The sequence below is a fragment of the Equus przewalskii genome, chromosome 10 (assembly GCF_037783145.1).
Source record: "Equus przewalskii isolate Varuska chromosome 10, EquPr2, whole genome shotgun sequence".
Classification (NCBI taxonomy): domain Eukaryota; kingdom Metazoa; phylum Chordata; class Mammalia; order Perissodactyla; family Equidae; genus Equus; species Equus przewalskii.
This window is the reverse complement of record NC_091840.1, coordinates 42682912-42699882: the sequence shown is the minus strand read 5'-3', so window position 1 is coordinate 42699882 and position 16971 is coordinate 42682912. Positions and strand designations below refer to the sequence as shown.

Below are 16971 nucleotides of genomic sequence, written 5' to 3'. Positions count from 1 at the left end.
CGCCTAGAATTCTAGGTGAGGCTCTCAGACTACAAATCCCAGCATGCAACATTGCAGCTCTCAAAAGTATCCCTTCCCGGCAGGCAAATCACTCTTCCCTGAGTCCATCCCACGTACAGTGCATCGCACGCACACGGAACTACGGCTCCCACAATCCAAGACCGAGCGCGATTCTTACTCCCAGGGTGCAATGCGCTCCCGTTCGCCCTTTGGACCCCTTGTGCATTGCAAACTGGGAGTTGAAGTCCACTGTAGGCAGGTAGCTGGGCGTTGTCAGTATTATAAAGTCTTCGCTTTTGGCTTCCTCTTGAAGAACAGTTTTCGGGGACAGTGATCAAGAGAGGGTAGTAACGGGCAGGCGGAACTCTCCATGGTGCCACCACTACGCAAAGCAGGGATGCTCAGGTTAAAATTAGCTCTCGGGAGTCGGAGGGAAGTGGGTACAGCAGCCGTCCAACCCGATACCAAAAGCATGTTTTCCGGCGCGATGGCTTTTCTTTTCTCTTTACCAATATGGCGCCTGGTCCAGCCACACCTGACGCTGGAACCAAACAGTCCAGTACAACATCCCTAGGAGCACTCTTGTCACCGACAGCCTACCAGCTCCAGTCAACACCACACCTTGCTCCTCCTGTTCATGCCTGAGGACTCCAAGGACATGGTAGCCTATATCCCATTACCAAAATGGCGAAAAGAGAAGCATTCTTGTTAGGGCCTGCAGTTGACAATACGCCTGCGCGGGAGCCGGCTGTGTTGTTGTGGGGCGGGAGGAGAGCATCCTCAACACGCCTGCGCGGGAACAGAGTACTCTTGGTCTATACACAAACACCAATGGACACCAATGGATGAAGCGTCCCCATATTCCTGCGGCTGCGCTGTGACCCTTACAAGCTCTCCCAGGCGCCTGCGCGAGACCTCAGGTCCCGCCCTCTTATCTCAGTGCGCTGGCGCAGGGCAGAAAGGCGGGGCTTCGGCGCTCCAGACGAATGCCAGCGCGGCTGCGCGCTGGGGGGTACCCTCTCACTGCGGCTGCGCGGGAGCCCGGCCGCCGGCTGTCACTGCGGTTGCGCGCGGCGAGCGGCGATCCCGGGGCGCCTGCGCGGGTGGCTTTGCGGGCGCTCGCGGTAAGTTTGCGCCAAGTGCGCGGCAGCCGGGACGCAGACGGCGGCGGCGGCGAGAGGCGGAGCCCGGGGACCACCCCCCATCACCCTCCCCGCAGTCACCTCACGTATCACAACCTCACCTAACCTCTAACCCCTCCTCCGATCCCCCCCAACCCCGGGATGGCAGCGCCCGCCAGCCTTCCCGGCCGGACCAGCGGTCGCCAGCGCCGGCTTTAGCCTGTGGGACTAGGCCCCGCCGAGGCCTGACCCCCGGAGCCGGGACCCACCGTGCAGCCAGCCGCCGGGCCGGGGCTGAGGGGCCGCTCCCCCCTCACGGCCCGTGGGGAGGACGCTGCCGTCCCGGGGACTGGGGGCCGGGGGGTGGGGGGGAGCCAGGGCGAGGAAGTCGGGACCCGTGTTGGGAAAAAAGAAGGGGGGCCGGGGTCAGGAGCGTCCCCTCCCCCCGCTTCCCCCCTCCCCACGGGGCTGGGGGGGCCGGAGCAGAAAGCGCCCAGCCCGGGAGGTGGATGAATGTGGGAGAAAATGGAGACCAAGACGATCGTGTACGACTTGGACACGTCGGGGGGGCTGATGGAGGTAAGAGTGGCCCTCCTCATCCCCTTCCCCCAGCGTCGGGAGGGAACCTCCGCCCTCCGCCCCACAAAGCCGGTCCTGAGCTCGCAGCGCAAGAGGGCCAGGGGAGGAGGGATTCTTCCTCCCTCAGACTCTCCCTCCCATCTTTGCAATTTGGGGGGCTGAGCTCAGCCTCCGAGGACGTTTGCAGCAGTTTCACCTACCCGCCGCCCTCGATTCGCTCTCCCGAGGCGCCAGCCCACTCCATCTCGTTGCACCGGCGGGCCTCCCCACCCCCTTCTTGTCGGCCCCTTTGTGCTTCCCCCAGCACGTCCGGGTACCGGGCTTCAGGCCTCTCCCGATCCTGGCTTTAGAGTCCCCCACTGTCCATACAAGGAAGTGGCGAGAAAGGAACCGCGCACCCTCTCCCCATCCCCCTACCCTGATCCTCCCCATTTGGAAGAAGCTGTTCTCGTTGTTGTGCTGCAGGAACGCGGTTAGGGTGGGCTCCCCCTGGTTCCGGGGGCTGAGAGGTTCTGGGAGCAGGCTGGATGGGAGGAAGAAGGACAAAGGGGGGAGAGGGGTGGGTGACGGAGAAGCCGCGTCGGGGGGGCGACGGACCGCCCGGGAGCTCCGAGTGTGCACACACGCCGTTTGTATGTGTGTGCAGCAAATACAAGCTCTGCTGGCTCCCCCCAAGACGGACGAGGCAGAAAAGCGGAGTCGGAAGCCTGAGAAGGAGCCCCGGAGAAGCGGCAGGGCCACCAATCACGACAGCTGCGATAGCTGCAAAGAAGGTGGGGATCTCCTGTGCTGTGACCACTGCCCGGCCGCCTTTCACCTCCAGTGCTGGTAAGGTTTGGGGACCCCTTTGGAGGCCCTTGGCGGACCCTTCTCGGCACATTCCTTCACCCGGCCTACCCCAGCCTGCTGAAATAACGGGCGCTTGCAGCCGCTAGCTGACTTTCTGCAGCCGCTGGGACGAGCGCCTCCCCGCCCCCAGGTGTCTGCCCGCATCTGGCTGTTTTGCGGGGGGGCGAGCAGTGGTGGGTCCGGACCCCGAGGTGGGGGTTGGGAGGAGTGAGGAGAGCCCCATCTGGGATTGGAAGTCGCCGGGTAGCCGGGACAGAGCCGGCAGGGCACGGCCGGCGGTGGCGGGGGAGGAAGGGGAGGAGCTCCAGGCCCTGTGCTGCTTGTCTGCCCGCGCGCCCGCCGCCCTCGGGCTCCTGCTGCGCTGGGTTCTCCTCGGGGTGGGTGCGCGGAGCCCTCGGCCGCCTGAGCCGCCCTGGTCCAGACCCGGGGGACCGGGCGCCTGGGCGCTTGCGGCTGTGGAAGAAATCATGGAGGGTGTCTCTCTCGAGTCCGCCTCTTCTCTGCTTCTCTGTTTACAATATGGCGACCTGCCTTTAAATTATATTTTTATTCTCAGCGCCATTTTGGCTGCATATATGATTTGCAAACGTCTCCCGGGGAACAGTGGGGGTAGCCCCGGAGTCCTTTCTGCAGAAGCTCCTCGGGGGCCGGGGCTGGGATCTCGCCGCTTTGGTCCCCTTTCTCTGCCTCCGCTTCCCCCCGGTTGCCTCTCGAAGCGGCCTCCCTCTTCCCTCCCCTCCCCGCGCTGCCGCCTCTTAGGAAATCGGGCCGGGTTAGACAATTAAAATTGCCCTTGGGCGCCGATTTCACTTCTTCGCTCCGGATCTACGAGCCCTTCGCTGCAAAATTCTTTGCTTCCAGGGGAGGATTGTGTGCGGTGGCTCCGCGAGGGCATTTTTAAGGAGGAGAGAGCTGGAAAGCTGTGCGCTTCCCCCCCCCCCCCCCCCCCTTACTGAACGCGAGGGGAGGAGAGAGACCGAAGAGAGAGGGAGGGACCTGGGTTGATCGCCTGCTGCTTGATCCTTCTCAGCAGCTCAGCCCAGAACAGTCCGGCCAAGAAGAGTTTAAACTCCAGCTTCTGCCTGTAGAAATCACCTCTGCCCTCCACAAAAATCCTCCATCTGCGCAGGGAATCAGATTGCGTCTTGTTCTGATGGGTCTTGTTCTGTTGTTCAGCAACAGTTGACTGAGGCAGTCGTTTGTGAGAGGAGGCGGCGGAAAGGAGAGGGGCTGTTCTGTTTGTTCCCACCCGTTTTTGATGTTGCCTTTTTCAGCTCTGTTTAAAGAAAAACAAAATGAGGTTTTCCTTAAGCACTCTCCACAATTCCATTCACATTCCGTCTCTTGGTTTGTGGAATAGTGCCTACTGTATATTTGTACTAATTGCAGGTTTTGGAACACTTATTAGACAGATGACTGATACTGGGCAAATTAAGTCTGTGGTTAGAAGTTATGTAGGAAGCTCCCATTACCGTTCCCAAGACACCTTTGCCCAGGAGTGTGCCCCATCTTGGCTTGTGATGTTGCAGGGACAAAAATGATTATCCTGGAGGAAGCTTTGCTACTGGCTTTAAAATTTTTATTATGAAGTGAGTAATACCAGCAGGAAGGGTCTGTGGTTTTTAGCCTTTGCTTCCTACAAGGTGTAATCCACCTGGAAAAATCTCTCTCTTCCAGTTTCCTATGCTGTTTTTGAGTACGGAAGAGATTTGTACTTGGATATCTTCTGTTGCTTACCACTTGTTCCCAGCTGGCTTACATTTTTTTTTAATTGTATTTGTTTGATATGTGTGTATTAGGACTGAGTTGTAGGTTTCTTGATTTAAAATATATGTTAATGTTTTACCTCTAGGATGAAGTTAGTGTTAACCGAGAATGGTTAGCTGCATATTGAGTGAGAATTTTATAAGCTCTGTGTTATCTCATCTCATTTGTTTAATAAAGCTGAAATTGTTCATTAGAAACTTCAGGCATGGAAAAAGTGTGCTGTTTTGCCTGAGATTGGGCTTCTAAACTCTAAAATCTAGCCTCTGAATCTTTTAATTAGGTAAGTCTAAATCATGTCAAGTTGTAACAACTAACAGTTTCCACTTTAACTGGAAGGAGAGAGGAAGGGCCTTTTAGCTGTTGGTGAGGTTCAGGCTTGTCCAGGCTGCGTTTCATTGAATACTGGTTTTTTTGTTTTTGTTTTTTGTTTTGAGACCATGAATGGGAACTGGTACTCAGAGATTTGAGAATCCTAGTAAATGAGGCAGGGCTTGTTTCACATCTCCAGTTCCCCCTTTGAAGATGCGAGTACTGAATGTACCATTGACTTATGTAAATCATAGAACATTCTAGGTGTTCGTACAAAGGCAGGAAGCCCTCTTGCAACTGAGGTTTATCCCACTTTCCTGCCTCCTACCCCACATTCTTTCCAGCACAAGCGAAGTGCTTCATTAACCATCTCAACCAGAGTAGTGAGGTTAAGCAGTTAACGGTGTTGGAAAATGTTGATTCCTGAGTGTGCTCCCGTTAATTTGTTCATTGTTGCTTACTTGTGCCATGAGGGAGTGAGGTTAGGAGGTGTGGCTGGATTTTCTCTTGCTTCCCGTTTTAACTGGCTAAGACTGGGTTATTTAGATAAGCATAGTAATGGTAATTTTCCTTATGTACAGAATGCACAAGAGTGAAGATGGAGTTTTGCAAACCCTGTAGGTCATAACTGCAGTACTGCTGTGGGTCTGCATTCAAAGCTCTGTGAGACAAGTCCTTTTTCAGTCTCTAGTGTGCCTTGCCAGTTTGCCTCACAGTGAACAGGATCTAGTAAAATGTTCCAGAAGTGATTCTAGGCAAACTTTACCTCTTGGGCTTAGTGACATAGCCATAACCACAGGGGATTTTTCTGAGATAAATTACTGGAGGAAGTGACTGGTCAAATAAGCTGTTTTAATTGTCTCATCTTTTCTCAGGGGCCAGTGCTCTGTATGAGGAGCAGTCCTCTCTTCCCAATTAGACTAGGAGCCCTATTTCTGGGTTTTCTGTAATGATCTTCTGGATGGGGGAATGAATTGTCCTGTGCTGAGTACCGTGACCTCACTGAAGAATTAAACTTGAGGAGCTGATGTCTTCGTATTTGTTTAAGTGATGGTGTAATTATTTTATCCAAGTTTAACTGGTTTATCAATTATTCAGAGTGGCAGTAGGGGTTACTAAACCTGCCCCTGCAGAATTGGAAAGAGATATGTTTTTAAATGTTCCCTGGTGAATTGTCGTGCTATAAGTTGAGCTTTCTGAAAATACTGCTCTCCATGGACTGGTGCCTGAAAATTGGTTAAAAAAAAAAAATTAGAGTAACTGGTGGAGCTCTAGTTGCCCCTGACCCATCTTTCTGTTTGAGATGGATAGGATTGTTCTCGCTGATAAAGTGAACGCCATAGGGCATCTGTAGTGAAGCTGACGGGAACCTGGATGGTTTCCTCTGATTGCTTTCTCATGGCATTTCCCTCCAAACAGACCGAGGGACCAAAACGGTCTGATTGAGAAGTGCATCTACCTCAGCAGACCTCAGCATGGTCGCTTCCCGTCAGACAGATTTCTGTAGCATTTGCCTCCGCATGTTATATTTGGAATTGTTGGCCGGCTTTCCTCTCTCTGGTGTTGGCAGCAAGATCCAAAATGAGGTTTTCGAAGAATGAGAGTAAAAAGGTCTCTGTGCACAGGCAAAACTAAGCTCAGCTTGGAGTTTTGCATATTTAATTTTCAGTGAGTCATAACAAGAAAGACTTCACACAAAGAGTAGAAAACTGCCTTGCAGAAAATCTTTGCTGTTTGAACTTTTTAAAGAGGCGATGTTTTCTGATTTTGTTGTGTTTAGCTCTTTATTAGAATAGGATCAGGCAAGTGATGAATTAAAGTACATTTATTTTAACATTATCTTATGAATCTGTTGTTTCTGCCATTGTAAGTGCTTGGAAGCCTGGCACTGAAGAACTGGAGGTGACAACATCTGGACTCCCTCCCCCTATCCCGCCACCTCAATAGTAAAATGATTCAACAATAAACAAACCTAATGTGGTTTTATGTGTATTTTATTTATTTTTGCATTTGCTGTGTTCTGTTGGAATCTGGGTGTGTAGTATTGTTTTTAAATGGTCCACTCAAATAGGGAGTGTCCAGTAACTTTCAGCTTTAATTCAGTTTTCACGTGCGTGCTTTGTAAACTTAACGTGGGGCTCATTCTTATGAAATGAGTGCTTTAGTTCAAAAATAAAGGATAATCACTGTTTAAAAATATAAGAATAATATTTGGTATGAATTGGTTACTCAGAAAATGTGACCCAGATGGCTTTGGTTGAGAAAAGAAGCATCAGAAATATTAAAAATGGGAAAGGAGGTAACACTCCTCAAAGGTAACAGTTTTTGTGTAACTTACGGCAAATATTTAGTGGTGCTGTTGTGGGAAATTTTTTATTTTGAGACTGTCCCAAAGTTAATTACCATACTTAGTGAAAGGTAGGATGCAGTTACAGCCCCATCAATCTCCTGCTGTTCCTGAAGGTTCTCAAAGTACTTTACAAATGGGCTCCACTAATATAAAGGACCGTTTTTTGGCCTTTGTAAATGACTTGTGTATTTTTTTACATGTGTAAATGTGTAAAAGACATACTACTTAGGTATTGCCTTCATTTTAATATGGAGACAGGATTCATGTTGATCTATTTTAAATTCTTCATCAAGTATGTCTCCAAGATAATTTTTTTTTTAAAGATTGGCACCTGAGCTAACATCTGTTGCCAATCTTCTTTTTTTTAATTTATTTTCTTCTCCTCCCCAAAGTCCCCCAGTACATAGTTGTGTATTCTAGTTGTAGGTCCTTCTGGCTCTGCTATGTGGGACACCACCTCAGTGTGGCTTGATGAGCAGTGCTAGGTCCACGCCCAGGATCCGAACTGGTGAAACCCTGGGCCGCCAGAGTGGAGCATGTGGACTTAACCACTCAGCCACGGGGCCAGCCCCTCCAAGAGAATTTTTTTTAAAGCCAAATCGTAAAATAAAGACAAATAAATTGTCTAATTTGAACTAGTAAGAGATCCAAATAGTCACTGCTATGTATTGAATGAAACACTGGTTTTTATTAAGCTCTGTGTAAGTGATACTCAAGAGCTCAGTGAGTTTTCAAGGTCCATCCTTGTAGAATTTATCAGTACTTCATTCCTTCTTATGGCTGAATACTGTCCATTTATGAATATACCACATTTTGTTTATCCATTCATCAATTGACAAGACATTTGGGTGGTTTCTACTTCTTGCTGTTGTGAATAATGATGCTAAAAACATTTGTGTGTACGTTTTTGTGTGGACATGTGTTTTCATTTCTCTTAGGTGTATACCCAGGATTGGGATTGCTGGGTCGTATGGTATTCTTCCATTTAATCTTTGTAGAACTGCCAGGCTGTTTTCCAAAGTGGCTGCTTCATTTTACATTCTTACCAGCAGTGTACAAGGGTTCCAATTTCTCCACATCTTTTCCAACACTTGTTATTATCTGTCTTCTTGATTAAAGCCATCTTACGGGCTAGAAGTGCTATTTCATTGTGGTTTTGATTTGCATTTCCCTTATGGCTAATGATATTGAACATCTTTTCATATGCTTATTGGCCATTTGTATATTTTCTTGGAGAAATGTCTCTTCAGATTCTTTGTCTAATTTTAATTGGCATATTTGTTTTTTATTATTAAGTTATGAGTTCTTTATATATTCTAGATAGAAGTCCCTTGTCAGATATATGATTCGAAAGTATTTTCTCACAGTCTCTATGTTGTCTTTTCACTTCCCTTGTCTTTTTGTTTTTAAATTTTTGAGTCTTACCTAGAAAAAGATGGTTCATTTAAGCATACTTTAATGTCTATGCCTGTATTATCTATGTAATGACAGGGAGTAAAGGATTTCTTCTGTGTACTCCAGTCAGGACTGTGCATCTCAGTAGAGAGAACCTTACAATATGATTCGATATGTTGCTGTTTTGACTGTTCTGGGTAACTCTTCTTAGCAAAGAAATCTAAGGCTGGAAGTTACCCCAGAGGAAGTATACAAAATCCACCACCTGCCTTAAGGCAGGATACCCACCTGGCACTCACCAGCCACATAAAAAATTTCCATCTGGAGGCCCATCTCATACTTCGAGGCCCCTAGTTTAAGGAGAAAGATTTTAATTGCCTCAGTTTGCTTGGTAACAGCTTGGAGTAGGAATAACTCAGATCAATTAATGAACTATCTTTTGAGCCCAGTTAACAAGAACAAAAAGTTGCTTGTACATTGCAGTGAACTCACCTGTTTATATGTGTCTCTGTGTAAGCCCAGATAGCAGTAAATAGGGAGACAGAGCACAGAGAATATTTACCTGAAGGTTGTATATAGCTTATAAAAGGAAATAGTCTGCTTTGATACTCCCAAGAGGATTTTTGGAGGATTTTCCTGCTGCTTAACAGAAATGGATGCATCTTTTCTCCTACTAGTGACAGGGCAATAGAAAATAGATGAAGCTGAATGTTGTTTGCTTTTGGTTATGGGTAAGAGTGTTGAAATGCTTCTCTGAACTTTCTTGGCCCACCCCCAGCGCATACACAACAATTCCTTGAGTGTGTAATTAAGCAGGCCACGCTGGTAGAAGATTCTGGTTTGGGTTATGATGGCACTTACTATGGTAATGCAGCACAGGCTCCTGGAAATGCATTCTTGTTTTAAGGTGCCAGAGTTTTAAGTCACCAGAGCAGGAAAAAAAAGTTTGTTTTCCCACCTCCACTGTGCTCTTCCTTTGACTTAGAGTCTCCAGGGAGTACAACATGGCCAGCTGCATTGAGATTCAGTGAGTGACACTTATAAGAGCACCTCTGCATAATACTAGCCTCCCAGGAGATAGGACAGGAGTACAGCTGTCCCTCTGCCAGTTTCCTGAAAGAGGAGGACATTGTATTCAGTGCAGGTCCTAGACCAGTGATTTCAGAAAGGCACTTTGGTATTGCGAATTTGTCACCATGCCCAGGACGCATGCACAGGTCACTAGCTGACTCCTTTTCCCGTGACTGGAGAGCAGTTAAGAATAAGGTGACTCCTTTTTCTGCCAGCTATTTAGAGATATCAGAATCTTCATTCTTTAAGCCTACGGTTATTTCTAAATCTAGGTCTCAGCAAATAAGACTAAAGATGAAATTTTAGCACATTTGCATGGGAGGCAAAAGACACAGGGAACTGATAAAAGGAGACATCATTGATTTGACCCATCAGCATAAAGGAACTTGGCTACTCTGTAGAGCTGTTGTTGAATTCACAATAAGCAAATTCCAAGTACACCTTGCAGACTGATGAGATTGTCTAAGTAATGAAAAACTTGACTCGCTCATTCAAAGAGCTACTCCTTTCCCTTTTGCAGTCATGTACTAAATGCTCACTAAACTACTTGAACGCCGGAGGCTGACCCATTTCCTCTGCTCATGGCTGCATAATACCTAGTGGTATCACAAATGAGAGACGTGCAAAGATAAACACTGGTTGGGCAACAGAAATGATATCTGGGTTCTTCTAAGTGGATGGTACCTTTGTTAACACAAACACACGGTGACCATTCCTTTCCCCCTAATTACATTTGCTTTCCTGTATGTTAATAGCTTTGGTGTTTAATCTTTGCCCTTCCCCTGTTTTCTGACAAATTGTACAGGATATCTCCCTGGAAATGTTTCCCAGTCTTGAAAGGACAAAAGACAGAGAGAGTAACAGCAGGGCGGGGAAAAACTCCATGCCTGAACCTAGCGTTAGTCTTTCCCACTGATTTGGGCTTGGCATGAGGCTCTTTTTGAAATAAGCTCCAGTGAGCAAGAGAGGACTCTCCACAGGGTTTGAATTTAACCATAGCCCAAAGACATCGCTTTAGCTCCAGGTCAGGCAGGAGTGGGGGAACCTCTCAGAATTACTAGCAAGCTTGAGTTCCAGGGTGGAACCCTGTTTGTGGCAGCATAAGCACATTTACAGGCTTTTACCCAGCTGTGATCCTAAGAAGGATGTTGAATGTTATTTTTTTCCTATCTGCATTTGTGCAGAGAAGCTAGGGAAATGCACAGAACTTCAAGTGAGTTTAGATAAGTCTGAATTACAAAACTGAGCAGAGTGGAGCCACTCTTGTTCTTTCCACCAGCCCTGGGCTCCTGTGATGAGCTGGGAGCTTTTTAATTCCCATGTTCACTGAAACATCACATAGAATTCTACTGATTCTTGGTTTTTTGGGGGGTTTTTTGAGGAAGATTAGCCCTGAGCTAACATCTGCTGCCCATCTTCCTCTACTTTATGTGTGGGATGCCTGCCACAGCTTGGCTTGCCAAGCGGTGCCATTTCTGCACCCAGGATCTGAACCGGTGAACCCTGGGCCGTCGAAGCAAAATGTGCAAACCTAACGGTTGCGCCACTGCGCCGGACCCTGATTCTTGGTTTTAATGAAGCTCGGGAAACATTAGAGGGAAACTGCAGTGAACTTTTTTCTCAGCCGACAGTCATCAATTATTGGTCAAAATACATTATGAAAATTATACTCCATTAATCTCATTAAATGTGTCTAAACCTATAACTTTTCATAATTCTGTACATAGGTTGGCTGTATTCAACTTTCTTTGATCTTACTTGCCATTTTTTGAAAGAGCATCTTAAATGTAGGGAGAATTCTGTCACTAATTTTGACCTTCTGTAAACATTATTTTGCTTTATCACTTGTTTTTGCTTTATCCCTCCTTTGTAGTTCTTGTGGGTTTGCCTGGCATAGATGACACTTGGCCATTCTAGTTTAACTTAATTCTAATGCCTAATTCCATGATATCAAACATCTTTAACTGAAGGCTGCAGTTTGTTGATGTTAAAGTAAGCTGTATAGTAAGAAAATTGTCTGCAGTTTAAGTTACGGAAAGAGTTCATGTCCAAGGCTTGTATGCTTGCTGCATACAAGCTTTCCTCAAATTTTATCATTTGTGTGCACACATTCAGGCCTTTAGGGTGATTGTTCCTTTAGTTAGGGACCATCTGAGAGAAAAGTGGGCCAAAGGGAAAAATTATGGCGCTCTGTCTCTGAGAAGTACGTTCAACTCCTAAATAGGTCACTGGGGGTATAACTGGAAGGCTTCAGAAGCCCAAGTCAGCACTTAGCTGTGGCATCAAACCACGACAGCACAGTTTGACAGTGTGCCCAGGAGATTACTTCAGTCAAGTAGGGCGGGGAGCTTTGAGGTTTATAAGTAAAATTAGGGGAGGGGAGTTATGGGTAAAAGAAGGAGGGAATAAGCCCTATGCTGCTTTAGCCCAAATAATAGCAATAATAATAATATAATAGCAATGTTCTCCCTCCTTCCTTTTTTTTAGAAGACCCTGTCAGAGGAGGGTAAATAAAACAGAAATCTTCCTTAGGGAAAAGCAACTGGGTCTTAAGTAGAAACCTGCTCTCTATATTTAGTTGGATTTCAAATCAAGACAGTGTTAGTGTTTTAGTTTTCCCAACCTTTATAGAATTTTAGGTCCAATGTCTATAGGATGCAAACTGGTGCAAGTTCTCTGAACTGTGTCTGCAAGAAGAGTGTGGCCTGGCTATTTCCTTGTTCTTGATAGTCCACTAAAATTTGGCCACAGAACAGTACCCAGTTTTCCATACCTCTGAGACTCTTCTGGAATTCACAATTACAATTGTTGATTCTTCTTTCCAATGGAATGTTCTCTAGGGATGTTAGAAAGTGACTGTTGAGGCCAGAATGTTGATTCTTTTTCAAAACAAGTAGGCTCCAACATCTGTCATGAGATGAATGAATGAAACTCATTTTTTAAATGTTGCAGCCAGCCCATTTTCCATTGTGGAGAATCCAGGATTGCAAGAATAGCCAAACCAGTAATAGAGCAGGCCCTGTGGCACCCAGGCTCAGCTTGTAGAGAAGTTAGCAGAGGCAAACACCTGGTATAACTGTTGGTGCTCTCTCCCCCCTCCCTCCTCCTTTCCCTGCACTAACTTGAAACTCTCTTCTCCAGGTGTCCTTCACTAGGAGGATACCACAAGCCAGCTCTACATAGAAGGCGATAAAATTTGGGGGCACAGTCTGCTAGTCTGAAAGAATTGTATGCCTGTGGAAGTGACGCAACTAGCTAAGTTTCTCAATGGAGCATTTGTAATGGCCTGGCACTTCATTGGTTTCCTTGTTAACACTGCTACTGAGGCTTTGCATGAAAAAACCAGCAGTCCTTGTGCTTTTTATGTACTTTGTGGCATTAGCTGTATTTGAGTCAGCTGGGATGAAGGAGGATAAGGAATTAAGGTTCAGGGAGCCCATAAACTTTCTCTCTGATTTAATCTCTCCAATATCCTTCAATATGACCATCTTCTCTGCCTTTGAAAGGTGGGCCATACTTGAAGATAAAATGCCTACACAGGTGTCCAGAGGAAGTTTACTATTTCTGCTGACATTTAAATTTTATTAAATTTTGTTCCCTCAAAACATAAACCATTAAATTGGGTATGTTAGTATAGCTTTTAACTTAAATTTAAAAAGACATTTTTAAATTAAACTTTACCCAACACCTCTTAGCTTTTCCACAACAGAAGCTGGTTTCAATTTATAAAAGACTTGTTTTCTGTGTTCATAGGTCCCTGTATGGATCAAGATGGCTGCTGGGAGGCTGAGACATGATTGTGATCCTGACAGCGATCACCTTCACTCCCATTTTAGCTAGTCCCAACGTATTTCCTGAGTTAGCCAAGGGAAGCAGGGCCCATCTTAGGGAGAGTAGGCCTGTTCTGAGCATGTATTGTCTTTTGCAGTTGGCCTTATACAATGCCATTAACTATAATTGCAGGATTTTTATCTGATAGTGGACCTCAGATGGATGGATGAGACCCGTGAACTGTGAAATTAAAAATCAGAATTGCTCAGTGCTATTGTTTGCTTGCTGAACACCCCCCACCACCACCAAAAAAAGGGAGGAGACATGCTGATGATGGTGGGGAGGGGACAGTGAAATCTTTCTTAGTCTGATACTTTATTTCAACTGAAACTGCTGTGTTGGGCTGGAGAGCTTCTGATTCTTGGAGAATGATGGGTTCTGACAGGAGGGACCTTACCAGTTCATGTGACTGACCTCTTTTAAAAAGAGAACCCAAGTGGAAGGCTGTTGGTATATTGTGTATAGATAGGCTGTTTGCATAGTGTTCCTGTTAAGTGTTTTATTAAATAGAGTATTTGTCAGTCCAGGAAGAGAATATGAAGTATTCTTTCTTAAATTTTTTTCATTCACTCGCTTCCGTTTGGCCTAAGACATACACCAAAGCTTTTAATTTTGTTGAGTGATATTTTCATGTCTCTCTGGCTGCTTTTGGCTCAAGTTTTAAAATGTCAGTGTCACTTAGCTGGATGGACAGTTGCAAGCCATACGTCAGTAACCTAACCTATTAAAAAAAATAAGTCCAGAGCCCAAGACCATTTTTATCTGCCTGTTGTAATGCAAAATATAGGTCTCTGAAATAGAAGGCAGTCTTTCTGCTTCCCTGTCTCCCTCTCTCCCTCCACCTCTCCCCTCCTCCCTTTGTTCTCTTGCTCCCCTCCCCCTTCTCCCTTTCAGTTCCATACTGAAAAACTGCTTGCGCTGGATGGATAATTAACATAGAGCTGTGAAGCAACAGGTCCCACTGGTGGCGACTAAATCTGAAGTAAATGTTAATGTCATGCAGGTTCACATGTATTAATAGGCGAGGGAGATGAGTGAGGTTAGACTCAGATCAACCACACTGGTATATGACTTGAAATAGATCCTCTTAATTAGAGAGCCAAGAACCATGACAACTACCAACATCTTCCACCTGCAGTGGAGAGCCGCAGCTTTATTAGTGAGTGAAAGAGGCATTCTAGGTTAAAACTGGACTCATCCTTTGGCTGTGAGTTGGGATCATCTGGCTTTGGGCTTTGAATCTTTGACATAAAGAGGTCTATCAGTGCAGGCATTACAGTTAGCTTAGGGGTATATGTTTGTGGTTTTCTCTTTGATGACTTCAGAAATAGGCCAATCTAGACACCCTCATCAGCAATAGAGACAGGTCACTTGGATTTGTTTGTGGAAGTGTAGATGCTGGAGTCCTGCTGCAGAGGTTGGCTTTAGGAGTGTTAGTTTTGAAAAATTAATATCCTTGACCAACTTTCTTTTGTGTGTGTGTGTGTGAGGAAGATTGTCACTGAACTAACATCTGTGCCAGTCTTCCTCTGTTTTATGTGGGATGCTGCCACAGCATGCGTTGACGAGTGGTGCTAGGTCTGCACCCAGAAGCTGAACCTGTGAACCCCACGCCAGCAACCCCCTTGACCAGCTGTCTAATTGGTTTGTGTACAGATGTGAACAGTTTATAGACCCTCTTAGGTCTCACAGAGAGCCACACCAAACTCTGAGATATCCTTCAATTGTACAATCTCTGAAGACTTAGAGCTCTATTGTTATGAACAATTTTATAGCTAACAGAATGTCTTTAAGATCAGGTAGTGGTTAAAATAAACAGTGAGGGGCCGGCCCGGTGGCGCAGCAGTTAAGTTTGCACGTTCCGCTTCGTCAGCCTGGGGTTCTCCGGTTTGGATCCCTGGTGTGGACATGGCACCGCTTGGTAAGCCATGCTGTGGCAGGCGTCCCACATATAAAGTAGAGGAGGATGGGCACAGATGTTAGCTCGGGGCCAGTCTTCCTCAGCAAAAAGAGGAGGATTGGTAGCAGATATTGGCTCAGGGCTAATCTTCCTCAAAAAAAAAACAATGAGTTGGAAAGCAGTGAACAGTCACATTCTGGCCAGGAATTGCAGGCCAGGGCTTTTTAACAAATAATCTGGAAGGAAACATCCATGGAGTGAACATGGGAAGATATTCTGCAAGAGCTCCGTCCTCAGAGGGCACTCACACTCTTGTCTGCCATGGAGTAGAATGCCTGTCTTGTTGCACTGCAGGCCATTCTTTTGAAGCCAGAAAATAAAGTAGAGGTCCTTAGCCTGTTGGCTGAAGAGCTGCCAGTTTTCCAAGACAAGCCCGCTCATGCACAGAACATGACTATTCCAGGGCTCACCTTCCTTCCCAGGACTTAGATATGTCTCAGAAGGAATCTAAAGGTTCAAATACTCTTGTGCTCTAGATGGACTTAAACATTCATTCCCAGGAAAATGTCCCCACTCTCAGAACCTTCCTTTTATTGGGTAGTTTTCAAAATACAGAAATATACCTGCTTCTAAATCTATAGTTTCTGCCTGAACCCCCCAAGATCCTTAACTTCACCATCTTTAAAGGGTCACTGGCTGAATTACCATTGCTGAATAGTTTTGAATGGTGGGAAGAGAGTAAGGAAAAAGCCACTGTCTTCTTCAGGTACCTAATGACCAAACTTCTGGGGCTCTTCATTGAGTCTGGCATCCGTGAGTGGTTGAGTCTTATATAGATCTATATGGCAAGAATCAGTTTGTAGTTGATTGTATGTGGTCTCATTGCCAGTTGTCCTTTTCACGTTGTCTCTAAGGTGTGATCCCTGAGAGCAAGGACCGAGTCTGAAATCTCACCGCTTAGCACATTGCCTAGCGTAAAGTAAGTGTCCAGTAAATGCTTAAGTGGATGGATTACTTTGGTCCTCTCTCCCCAAAGGCTGAGTTTCTTGATGGGGTATATCATAACTTCTTTGCTTCATGTCCTTCCTCCAGTGTAGCATTAGTTAGTAACCAGTGAGTACTAAATAATTGACAGATGTAGAAGGAAATGCTCAACCTTGAGATTGAGGAAGATACCTTGCTGGGTATTCTACTGTGTTCCCCAGAAAAAAGAGAACTACCAAAGATTCTTTAGAAACAGCTTGGGCTCAAGATTTCAAAGAGCTGGGAAACTGATTTGAGTTCTATTTCTGCTACTTACTAGCTCCATGGCTTTATTTGTCAGTTTCCTCACTGTGGGAGGAACTAGGGGAATAAGAAGTAATTCTTACAGTATACTGGTGAAGATCAAGTAAGAGCATCTGTGAAAACACTTTGTGAACTGTAATACACTATCTAGATGTAAGATGAGATTATCACTGCTATTTCTAAGCTTTAGTGATTAGGAAGCATATTGATGTCTTTACAAGCAGCACTGGCTCATTATAGTGTTTTCATGGTTTTCACTGCTGAACAGCGGAAACTCTGATAGAGTAATTTCAGCGTTACCTGACTTTTAACTTTTAATGATTTCCTTTTGTAGAGAATGGCCCTCAGCACCCTGTCTTCATTGATATATGGGGATGAGAGGGAGCTGGGCCAGAGCCTTGTTTTTCTTGACAGGCATATCATGATTTAAAGACTCTGGTGTGCATATAATTGTTTCAAAGTTGCATACTAAACTTATGGGAACACCATTCTTATGGGGAAGGAGCTCTAAG

At 45.9% G+C, this 16971-nt stretch overlaps 1 protein-coding gene across 5 annotated transcripts in view; it reads left to right on the top strand.

Moving 5' to 3' along the window:
* The first annotated feature begins 675 nt into the window (after window positions 1-675).
* Window positions 676-16971, top strand: part of PHF12 (PHD finger protein 12) — a 38369-nt gene continuing 22073 nt past the window's right edge. For 4 of the 5 annotated variants that reach the window (XR_011523550.1, XR_011523551.1, XR_011523552.1 and 1 more), the window contains exons 1-2: window positions 676-1124; window positions 2347-2528. Coding sequence is in view for 2 of the 5 variants with exons in the window: in XM_070562723.1 (XP_070418824.1) it covers window positions 987-1124; window positions 2347-2528 (320 nt within the window). In the remaining 3 variants the exon portion in view is untranslated. Of the gene's footprint in view, window positions 1701-2346; window positions 2529-16971 lie in introns of all 5 variants that reach the window. The other variant, XM_070562724.1, reaches the window with a different exon arrangement.